The sequence below is a fragment of the Athene cunicularia genome (genome assembly GCF_003259725.1).
Source record: "Athene cunicularia isolate RWA chromosome 1 unlocalized genomic scaffold, athCun1 chr1_part1, whole genome shotgun sequence".
Classification (NCBI taxonomy): Eukaryota; Metazoa; Chordata; class Aves; order Strigiformes; family Strigidae; genus Athene; species Athene cunicularia.
Genome location: NW_020799091.1, coordinates 92,288,741 through 92,301,145, shown reverse-complemented (window position 1 = coordinate 92,301,145; position 12,405 = coordinate 92,288,741). Strand labels below are relative to the sequence as shown.

Genomic DNA, 12,405 nt, shown 5'->3' with positions numbered 1-12,405 from the left:
AAACACCACTGTTTATCTCTGGTTCCCCAGCAATGGCATCTGACATAATTTAAACCTCCCTTAATGCCACGGTGGGAAGCAGAGGTAATGTCTGTAGTACATTACCCTGTGCCACAAGTGACTCGTAACTCCTTTCATTTTCTTTTTAATGGTAATCAAGACACGGTCCATTTTTAGAAGCAAGAGTGTTATTTCAGGTAACGTTAAGCCATGTCAAAGTGTATATCTGAGCTGTAATGATGTCTGGCCCTACTAAGGCTGCTTCTTATAGGGCTTTTAGTTATCATGCCTGTTTCAGTATGCAAAGTGAGATGGGAATGAGAGGAGAAATGCTTTGACATTCATGGTCTTAGGTGATAAGTTTCCCTCTGTAATGTTAGAGGCAGAGCAGATCCTGCAGTGGACAAAGGGTATGGACTATGTGGGTGGAATTCAATTACCTTAATACAGATGTTTAACACCATTTTAAACAGCCCAAAGTATCCAAGACTTCTGTGCAAGGCTAACAAATTTGACTCATGACCCAGAGAGACCCCACCTGAGCCTTCCCTTCTCTGGGTTTAACAGTCCCAGCTTTCTCAGCCTTTCCTCATAGCAGAGATTTTCCAGTCCCTTCATCATCCAGATCATTAATGGATGTTGAACAGGATCAGACCCAGTAATGACTCATGGGGTATACTACAAATTACTGTCCTCCTACTAGATTTCGTACTGCTGATCACCATCCTCTGGACCAGTCTGTTCAGCCAGTTTCCAGCCTATCTCACCGTCTGCTCAACTAGCCCATACTTCATCAGCTTGTCTATGAGGATGTTATGGGAGACAGTGCTGAATTACTGAAGTCTAGGTAAACAATATCCACTGTTCTTCTCTCGTCTACCAAGCCAGTCATTTCATCATAGAAGGTTATCAGGTTGGTCAACCATGACTTCTTCTTGGTGAATTCATGCTGAATGATGACTTTCTTGTGTTTCATGTGCCTGGAAATCATGTCCAAGTTGCTCTATCACCTTCTCAGAGAGTGAGTTGAGGCTGACCAGCCTGTAGTTTCCTGGGTCCTCCTTCTTAACCTTCTTGAAGATAGGAGTGACATTTGCCAATTGTAGACCAGCATTTCATGAAGCACTTACCCTGATAGTGAATGTCCTTCCTCCAACTCTGTTCCGGGCCTCAAGAACCACCACGCTGACCCCAGACTCAGACAGCAATTTGGCGGCCGACAAACCTACCATAAAAAGAGAAAATGCTTTAAAGCAAGTAGCAGCAGCCAGCCACATTAATGGTTAAAAACTGAACAAAGCTTCACGGTCAGAGATTTCAACATTGTTTTCAAAAACTCCTGAAAGAAGTCAGAAACTTTTCATGGTGTCTTACCAGAGAAATCACGTGCCTGCTGCTTAGTTGCATGATATAACCGCCTCCATAAGTAGCATTCACAGGCCAAAGTTTCTTCCCTCAGGTTAACATTTTGGCATTTTAAAACCAGTAAAAACTCAGTTATTAAGGGACATGCATCTTACTCTTCATTTGTGCAGTGCATAGAAAGGCAGAACCCAGCTTGTGGGGCTTGCAGTGCTCAAGTGATAGAAATAATAATATACTAAATAGGCATGTTCCAGCAACGTAGGCTTCCAGCTTCTTCTCTCACTCATTGACTCTCTGCTCCGTTGCTATCTGTTGTCCTCATTCACATGCAGAAAGAAAGTCTGCTTCACTGTCAAGATTCATTTTAAGCAATGGAGTTTGACCATGGCAATCAAACAGGCTGTATGTAGATACTTTATAAAAGGAATTATGGTCTCAGCAAAAATCATCTAATTATGGGACTCTGTGATGGAGGCACTAGAGACTGCTGAAAATTCAATAGGACAGAAGTCCTCTTTGCTTTTGATAAATGTGAGCTGAAATTGTAAAAAGCAATCACGAGTTTGTGAAATCAGATTATCCCATTGCCCTGCAGGCCAATTTGGCACTGAAGCATTGTTCCTTTGGAGTTTCTTCCCCTCCTTAAGTATACGAAAGCCAGACTTATTGATTAGAACTTCCAAGATACCCTGCAGTAAGGAATAATAATATTATATTCATGTTTCTTATGCTACCTTGAAATGTGATTAAAAGCAACTGTTCATGAGCCTACAAAGAATGCACGCCTGAAAAGACCAGAGGAGAGGAATTGTTCTGGGCAGTGTTAATTGTACTCATTTATTCTGAGGACAATACAGAAGAGCCCATAAACTTGTGTGCACACTATCTTTTTTTAATGGGGAAGTTGAACACCACTGGAAACCAGAACTGAGGAAGTTCAAATATCTTACATTGACAAAAATTACATATACGATTTCCATATTTGTTTAAAAATAACTTTATATCCTTGCATCATATTCTTTAGATTGCTGCTGGAGCAGAAGTATACTTAATTCTTCCATCTATTTAATATTGTGATTTTTTAAAAATGCAAGCCACTGCATTGACTCAGTGGAGTCAACATCTTATACATTGATCTAATTTCTGTCAGTAGTCAGCGATTTTTTCCTGCATGAAAGTGTATAGAGAACATATTACATTTTTTTAATAGTTAATTCTTTAATCCTTTCAGTGATGCTGTTCTCCTCTTCTTCAACATAAACATAGAAGACAGAAGTCTACAATGTTGGAAACACGAACTGCAGTATCTTTTTACAAATATTTAGACTTCTTATATGAGGAAAAATTATTTTCCAAAATATACAGTGGGTTTTGTCACAAAAAGTGACACTGAATTTCTCTGTTCTGCAAAAATACCACTGGACACTCTGGCATGAGTGGGTAATTCTTTTGTAAGAAATTTTACCGTAGATATACAAGTCTTGAAAAAGTGCACAGCACATTCACGCATTACTCTAAAGAACATGAAGCAGCAAAAAATCAGGCCTAGGTATGAAAAAAAGTTGTATGTGAATCTTTAGTGCCTAAGACCATCATTTCATGGTGTATACGCTAGCTGTATTCATGCCACAGCTGTTTAGGAAGAATAACAGTTGCACTGGACTGGGTTGGAAGCTAAGCTTACTACTAGTTTATAGCTTAATTACATGATATATCCAAATAAAGAAGGACTGCTAAAGGATGAAGAACATGTGATAATGAGGCTGAGGTCCTCTAACCTGTTTGCTTGCTAAACTGTATTTCTTGCACTCCAGCCTTACAGGTTTTTAGTTTCATTATTGTTAAACCAAGTGTCAACATAGACACCAAAAAAAAAAAAAGGCTTCCGAACTACACAGACTGGGAAAAAGAAAGAGATACACTGGGACAGTGATGTCTTACTGGCAACTGGGAGAGGGCCTGACTCAGAAGAACAATGCAAAATATGTTGATTAAAAATTGTAACTACACATTTATTTGTTTAAAGCATGGAAACAATTTTCTTTCAAAATGAAGAACTAGCAACAACACCCACACGAAGGGTATCTCTATGTTGCTGACTACTGAACCCAACTCTTTCGTTCCATTCTGGTGTGACCAAAGTGTACAAGACACAGGTGCTTCCACAGGTCATGAAGCCTGTGTGCTTTTGATGCATGATTAACTGCTAAATAGATTGCATATTTTCTCTTTATCTTCTCCATAAATTGAATTTTCAAGACTTTTGTCGCTATTCCAATACCCTCTACAGGACTGGACACCATAGAGTGACCATTTACTTCTGTTTGATCGATGGGGTGAGAATGAGAGAGTGGAAAGAACAAGACCTCCTTTCCAGCTCCTTGCTCCATCTCTGCCTGCTCAGCTCCCTTTAGGCCGCCTGGAGCTCACCTCTCACCTCCTCTCCAACATCTCCACTACTTCCCCAGAGGACATCAGACACCTTCCAGGAGCTGCCAAGGGGGAGGCAGGGCCCTCATACCACCAGGGTCTCCCGCAACATGAGCACTGCTCTAGAGCCCTGGCTCTCCACCACACATGGGCTCTGACACCAGCCACAATGTCCTGGGATACTGTGGATATCCACAGCATCCTGCAAGCATGCCATACCAAGCACTGGCCTGTGACCTCTCAGGCTGCCGCCACAATTCAGGAGAGGTACTTTAAAACTCACCTGCATATGCATGTACAACTGTAGCACAGACATGCCTGTTGCAGCCAAGGACACTGCTGTGTCCCACTGCTGCCTCCATCTCCTTCAAGTGTAGCCTAGGGATAAAGCTGCAAACCACCCCAAATCACCGGCTGCACTCCTTCCAGATACCACTCTAATTCTATGAATTAGACATATACTACTTGCCTCAGAAAGATGAAAGGAGCCTGCCAAAACCATGCCCCATTGAAGTATCTGGCTATAGAAATTCACTTGTTATTAGATAAGAATAAACAAGGCAAGACGACTTATACATCCTCCACAAGTGTTTCTATGGCAATCTCACAACAAGCTCCCCCCATTTGAAGAAGCCATGCAGGAAGGCTCTATTCCTACTGATTTTGCAGTGCTATTAAGGATCTGCTGCCACAGATCATGCTGCCACTGCTTTCATTTCAGAAAATTGTCATAATCCTATCAAGCAATGCAGTTTCAAGTGCATCAAAACACTGGATATACAGTTTAAAAAAAAAAAAAAAAAAAAAAAGAAACTAAAGTGAGTTTATGCCAATTTGCAGACTATAAGACATACATCATGGATGAAACATAGAGATGCTGAACAATACTGAAATTTATATGCAGCCTGATGGAAAATACAACGAAGCATGTCTCTACCTTGTAGGAGAGTTCAACTCCACAGGTAGTGCACAAGACTGGGACTTAAGAGACCTGAGCTTGACTCCCAACTGAGCACCTAAATGTGGGAAATATTTCCCCATTTTGTAGGGAAGCGTTTATAAGAATAATTGCCTCTATAGTGGGGTTGATGCAGGGCATATGAGCAGATACGAGTTCTGCAGCACAAATGGTGGCAGTTTTAAAAAATATCTTTACTGGAAATGGGATAGTAACTCTATAGTAATAGTAAAGTCATGCTACTTTTCAAAGTCTAGGATTTGTGAATTCACATCAAACAGATTCACTGATATGCCGTGATCAGAAGCAAAAATTATCAGCATCCTTCCCAGAGACAGCACTTCTTATGTAATGTATGCTGAACATCTCCAAAACATGCAAGGGCAGTGAACGGGAGTGATGACAATCTGATACCATTAACCTTTTAACCTCTCAAACTGAGGCCACTATATATGTGCCATGTTGAGCACACCAAAACAAAGGCAGAGGTTACCTGTCACTATTGAAAAGGCAATTGTCTGCTGGTTTTCTAAAGGTATTGTTTGCCTACTTGCTACTTTCTTTGACAGTGCATTTGCCTTTTATGAATCCACTGCTGGGCTGAAATTTACCAAAACCAACCTAATACAACATTCCTTCATAAAATCCTTGTTAATCCACCCTACCATACATGGAGTGGGATAATTACGTTCTGTGAAGGATGACTAACCCACTACTGTAGCATTCTAGCAGGCTTTAACTGAAAAAATTGAAAATCTAATGGAAAAAATCTTTCTGGAAAAACTCTTAGTTTTTCTGATCTTAAGCAGGGGAATAATTATAAAACTTTTTCACTCATTATTCTAATATACATTAGTAAAGCAAGACAATTGTCAATATATCCTCATTAAAATTCCACTGTAACAACATGCTAATGCTGTGATTATTTTTACTGTTTCACTGATGGAAAACCTAACACAATTGAGTAATTAAATGTGGCAATGGCCACCTTCGAATCAGCTCTCATTATTCAGCTAGAAGTCTCTTTGACAAGTAAGCATGAACCTGTCAGTAAGAGATACAAAACATTTCTGCCACGACCACAGGGTGAAATCTCCTTTCCTCACCTCTTTCTTCTCCTTCTTCCCCCTCCCTGATTTTCTTTTCATTGGGATTTTTGTGCACATCATGGTATTTAACTAAGTTCTAAAATATAGTTAAAATGTGCTCAGTTATATCAGACTGAGAAATTACTAATGAGCAACAACATATAGAAGGCTGAGAATGAAAGAACTTTTCTTTCACAAAGGATTTGAAGACTTAAAGTTGCCACTGAAAATGAAAACATAAAACACTTATTAGTTAAATTACAGCCCTTTAAATTTATTAATAAATTATTTTTTTCCCCTCTGGCAAAAATAATCCAGTTGATTCAGCAAAGATTTCAATGAAAAGGGAATAAATATTTTCTATTACAGAGTACATTGTCCAACTGAGACCAAGCCACTCTGACTGGTTTCAACGGTGCTACTGTCTAAAGGCTTTCAACAGATGCAAGCTTTGTTCTGAAGGGTACAAAGACAGTTTCTCATGAACAGAAACAGTGGGCTGGAAGACTATCCCGAGGATGAATCCACTCCTTCGTACACACCCACTGTTATTTTCAAAGTCCAGAGCCCACTGCAGTAAACATCTCTTCCCCAGAATGACACCCACGCCCCCCAAAATAAAGGCAGGAAAAAGTTAACTAGTGTAAGCATGGGGTTAGAATTGCAGCATCCTCTTTCCCCTTACATATTAAAATGAGTAGCACCAGTTAAAATAAGGCTGTTCTGATACCATTTAGTTAATGGAAACATCTAAGGTAATTAAATAAAATTTGTTCAGTGAAAGGGCTGTCAAGCGTTGGAACAGGCTGCCCAGGAAAGTGGTTGAGTCACCATCCCTGGAGGTATTTAAAAAGACATGTAGATGTGGCACTTAGGGACATGGTTAGTGGTGGGCCTGGCAGTGCTAGGTTAAGGGTTGGACTTGATCTTCTAGGTCTCTTCTAATTCTATGATTCTAACGATCTAGAAGAGACCTTCTCTTCTAGAAGGTCTCTTCTAATTCTATGATTCTAACGATTGAAAATTTCTTTGGTCAATATGAAGAATAAATTTCTGTTAGCCAGATGGTGATCTTCAACGAAATAGTTACGGGAAAAAATATTGCTAAACTATGAGCCACGTCACTGCCACAAGTATCAAGAACATCAGCAATGGTATTCACGGGAAAGACATAATGCCTGTCCCATGCCTGTTCTTGTTATGTTAGGATATTTAGAGATCTGTCCTAACTACTTGGCTATTTCTTTTGCTCTCTGGAGTAAATAACACTTCTAAGACTTCAGACCTACCATAGCTCTTCCCTACCTTTCAACACCTTTCACCTAAGCCTGAGGCATGATGCAAAATCTGCTCCTCAAGGACAAACCACAGGTTTACAGCACTCTCTTAAGAGCTCTGAATTTGCTAACCTATGATTCATACTGCTGTACATTTTGGTTTTACCAGAAACAAACCTGACACATTCTTCATTCATGCATATTAAGATTAACCCCTGGGTTAGACAAGGTTTATAAATTATACATTTACCCTAGAAAACCACATGAAGAATATGATGAAAGATGAAGAAAATAATAATATTTCTACATCTGGTTATATAATAAATACATCACAACCATATTTTGTCCAAACCTAAATATCTAGCACTGAGCATAACACAAAGGAGTGTCTTAACCAAAACCCATGCTCCACATCATAAGGTTTTGCAACTTTAGTAGCAAAAAAATCAGAACACATTATGAAGGAGGCAAATGAAAGCTGTTATTTCTGCTTAGTTACAATTACTGTATAAAACATCCATTACATTTTATATGGGGGTCTGATAGTTTTGTTCCTGCTGTAAATTTTTCTCATAATGACAGTCAGCTTGCTAGCAGTCCATGAGGAATTGAGAAATCTATGAAACATTGCTGTTTATTTCTGCATCCCAAAAAATGGCCTTTAGGAGTTTCTGGTACCAAGTGAAAGTATTATCACTGATTATCAGCTTTCCTGTTGGATCCAGAGAGAAAGTGGGAAGGAACCGGACAGCCAGAGCATGGGGCAGATGTAAAGCAATAAACACAGGACACATTTTAGGAACCAGCTATTGCATTCCTACAGGTCAAATTCTGGGTAAATTTAGAAGTAACACTAGAAAAAAAAATCTACTGAAAACTACTCCAAATTTACACAGGTGGGACTGATTATATCTTCTACCAGTAACTGTGTATTTGACAGTTTATCTGACACTACCACCCACCAGCAGCTTGGCATGCTGTCAAAACCAACAGAGCAGTATACAACATACGTTGTACTGCCATTATACCAAGCAAGAAAAATCTGCATTTCCTCATTATTCAGTCTTCCACAGCCAATGCGTAGGTAGTTCAAGTGGTAAGGTTGTCAATCACACACTGTGGAGCAGAAGATGCCAACATAGTGCTCTTCCATGGAAAGAGAAAAAAAAAAAAAAAAAAAGCCTGAATATTGTATCATATGTTTTACTTCAATATAAAGACTAATTATTACTATTTTTACATCCCAGTTTTTCCTACAGTTTGGTGCCTTTGGACTCCTCCATAAGTGCAATAGAAAACAGTGCTGTTTCCTGCAAGCAGCTGGCAAATTTAAGCATCTGTTTTGTTGAGCCATGAGATCTCCTTGTTTCTGGCTAAGAACAAACACGGTTTTATGCGGAAATAAGAATTAGCACCATCAAGAATTGTAATCTTCACTGTAAGATTCAATTATGGCTGCGTTTCCCTTGTGTTTTGTGCTTGTAACATGATGTGCTGAAACTTCTTCCAAAAGATATTTGCATACAAGTTTTCTTGGACTTGCCTGTTTCTGGACATACTTCTCCATATCTGATGTGTCTCTAGGTTGCATTATGTAGACAAATATTCTTAATTGTCCATGCTTTCTTTTGATAAACTTGGCTTCCAATGTCCAGAATTCATGTGTAAGGTGAGGCTGGCACATGAATATACCCTAAACCTCATGTTAAAAAAAGTTAGGGTATTTTGCTTACACTCTTTTTTTTTGCCAGATTTTGAACTATTTAAGCTTGAATTTTCAGGGTGTGGTTTTCGGGATTTTTTTTTTTTTCTCTGGAAAATCTTGGTCAACATTGTCAGGCTATTTCTGAACCTCTAGGGAACAAACATTATTTGATTTTGAAAACTCATGGCTTTATTTTATTCCTATTTTGGAAGTTCTAGCAGCAACTTGAAATTTGGCAAGGAGGTAGCCTTTAGAGTTAACATAGCTCATTTCGTAATCCATGTAAAAATATGCCCTGATAAGGTCAGTTAGAAAGTTTTGAGGAACTACAGATCACACAGAGGCAGCAGCCATTTTCTAGATCTGAAAAGCTGAAATATCTGAGGTTTCTGTAAAAACTCTCTGAGCACTTAATGCTGTCCAGTTGTTACCGAGCAGTTCCCAAGGAGTGACTGTGCATCCCAGACCTCCTTACAACCCATCTCTTATCTCAGAGTACCTGTGCACGCGGCATTCTAGGGCAGTGGAGTCAAAATATGAATTTTCCCGTAAATGTGGCCTTAGCTTGCAGAGCAGGTAATGGAGATGGGATGTGGACAATGTGTCAGAAGAGGTATGGCAGTGACTTGCTGCATAAAAAGGACAACTTCTGGAAGCCATCAATACAGCAGTTACTCCACACAGAGGACAACAATTTCCTAGTCCTCAACTAGCGTAGTCCCTTAACTCAAGCAGAAGAGAACTATCTGATGGGATGTCAGGGTTACAGTCCTGCCAACGAATCGGACATGCATCCATGGCATATCATGTGCTGTCAGCTTGCTGTGTTTAACTAATGAGGGAATTACATAGCCTAAACCAAAATGCACAAGCAAAAGGTCAAAATCAATCCAAAAAATCAAACCCTCTTCACTTTAGTAGAAAACCCTATAAATAGAAAATGGGAGCAGCATTCAAGGCATATAAATAAACTCCCTGTGGGTATGGGGAAACTCTTTAACTTCACTCATGAGTTTATTTAATATGTTTGAGTATAAAATGTTATAATTAATATTAACTGTATTATGGGGGACAGTATCCATTAAGAATGATACAAACATGTGCCTGGGGCCTTTCCTGGCCATGATTCACATTTTTAGCATGCACGCCCATGTGAAAACAGAAATCTAGCCCAAGCTCTGCAGCTCCCTCTCTGTAGGGGCCCAAATGTACTCGCTGATGCATTCTGGACAATTTGAACACAATTCCAGGGGGTACAGCAGAAAAATATCAGCAGTAGAGGCCACCAGAGCTGAGTTCTTCTCTCAAGAGCCTCTCCACTGTGAAGCGCTCTTTGCAGAAGCTCCTTCTATCCCTAGATTGCAGCTTTCTACAGGCAGAGGCGATTCTGTGTCCCTGTGAATGACCATGTACAGACGTGTGCATACAGAGGGCAGCAGCATGGTTGAGAAGTGTGTGTTAGGTTATACAGAAATTGTGTAACTCTCAAGACCATGCTTAACTTCAAGGAATAGATAACTCCAGAGGTGCCAGTCAGGATTTGAGCTTCATTTTGCAAATACTGTACAAACACTTTTAAAAGCCACAAATCTCACTCCTGGGAAGCTCACACTTAATACAGCAAGAAGGTTGGTTATACCTGATATACATTTCATGTATGTCTAGTAAAGAACTAGTTTATCCCAATGTTTTCTGTCTTTTCTTGTAAGCATCAGGTAATGAGTATTTAAAATACAGAACTACTTCTCTACAGAAGAGAGTAATCTTACCAGACGAGGCAACTGCAAATATATCTTGAGAGAAATGAATAGCAGCAAGGTAAGACTGCAGTCAGAGAGACACTGAGAGGAAATTCTCTCCATATTGGAGCATGTTTTACTATTTATCTTGACAGAACCAGATTACTTTTTTTAAGACCAGAAAGCAGCACTCTAACCTCTTACAGAACAGAGGTGTAGGTATTGTGGTACAGAAAGGGAGACAGAGAAGCTGTGTGGAAAACAAAACAAACCAGGAGCTGATAGGAATTATAGTGCCCACCTATGAATGGTATTGTATATTAAAGATGGATTAATTATGAAATAAGGCATTTTTTCTCCATTTTTCTAAGGCTTTTATCATAAAACAATGCCTGTTCTAACTCATAACAGGCAAACACCAATTTCTATGCCACTGGCATGACATAAGGGTTTCTATTGGCTAGAAAAATATTCCCGCACCTCAAGAGTGCTGTGACATGTTTATTTGTCTTCCTAATGCCACTGACAAATTTTCAGGGACTGTAATGCCTTGAAATTTCCTGCTTGGCTCCATTTCAGACTCCACACCAGGCTTCAGTCCAAGGTGTAAGTGTTCTGAAGTAGCTTACTGATTCCTGTACTACTGAGGCAAGATACGACTTAGAAATGCTCGATGCATTTTCCAAAACACTGCTACAGGTTGGAAAGATGGAGGAGCAAGCTACTCTCAGGGGAAGAAGAGCTGCACAGAGCCCTAAAAAACATATGAAGATCAGTTCACCATCAGCTGCACGCAGGATGGGCATTAATTCCTTAAGGGCACCCTGTGCATTACAGGATTCTTAAGGACAAAGACCAAATGACTTTTGCTAGCAGGAAAATACCCAGGCACCTGGTAAAACTAAAACTAGATCCAAACTCTTTCTTTCTATTCAGTGATACTACAGATTTACATAATTACATTGTCACAAAAAAACCCCAAACTTAACTTCTGTTGTTTTAGCAAATGAAATAATGTAATTAAATAATTTTCTGTTTTGTGCATCAGTTTACTGCAGACTAAAGAAAGACTCTTACACCTCCTCAATTCTAACAAAAACTTATTTTATCTATAGCAATAATGGTTGTAATATCACTCAGTCAGTCACATAACTCACCTTTTCTGAATCATAAGTGACATAAAGACTCCCTGAAAACTGAAGCCTGGCCAAAGCTGCTAACATAGTATTTATCTGACGAACAAACCAAATACAGAGTTTCTCCAACACAGCAACATTCTCATCTTAGGTACCATCAGGTCCTATAAGAATAATTACTTCTCTTTTTTAAAGTATGAGGATCACAGGGGCCACAATGCACTTGCTAGTAGTTAAAGTAGATCTGAAGCGTATTTTGGGAAGTATTTCCTAGTAAAGTGTGAAGAATCCATCGTGCTGGGGCAATCTGTCTGTCTGTAGTACAGCTCTTCTCATAGTAACAAAACCTAACCTGTTTTTACAGATATTCCCAGATGTCTTTCTGCAGCATTGATCAAATTACAGTAGTCAGCATTGCAAGCGCAGCCTGAAAAAACAGAACTTCAAAATACTGTCTTTCCCATCTCAGCCTGTGTATGCCTGTGTTCTCCTGCACCTGTGGACATTACAGTCAGTTTTCCCGCTGACTCTCTTCTGATGAGCACGAAGTACGAGCCAACGCAAGAAGAAGAAAATATGTCCTAAAGGGGAATAACTTTCCTCCTTTTTTCGCTCAAGCGTACCTGAAGCCTCTGGAGACCCGACACTCTCGTTAACCACCGCCCGATGCTTAAGGCCAGCCGCGGGTGGGGACGAGCGGCCCCGGG

General features: G+C 39.7%; 1 protein-coding gene across 1 annotated transcript in view; it reads right to left on the bottom strand.

Annotated features, from left to right (window-relative positions):
• Window positions 1–12,400, bottom strand: part of LOC113478867 (amine oxidase [flavin-containing] A-like) — a gene marked incomplete at its 5' end in the record, with an annotated part of 38,362 nt that extends 25,962 nt beyond the window's left edge. The window contains 2 exons of the mRNA XM_026846380.1: window positions 1,131–1,225; window positions 12,322–12,400. Of these exons, the coding sequence (XP_026702181.1) occupies window positions 1,131–1,225; window positions 12,322–12,400 (174 nt within the window). The remainder of the gene's footprint in view (window positions 1–1,130; window positions 1,226–12,321) is intronic.
• Between the last annotated feature and the right edge of the window lie 5 nt (window positions 12,401–12,405).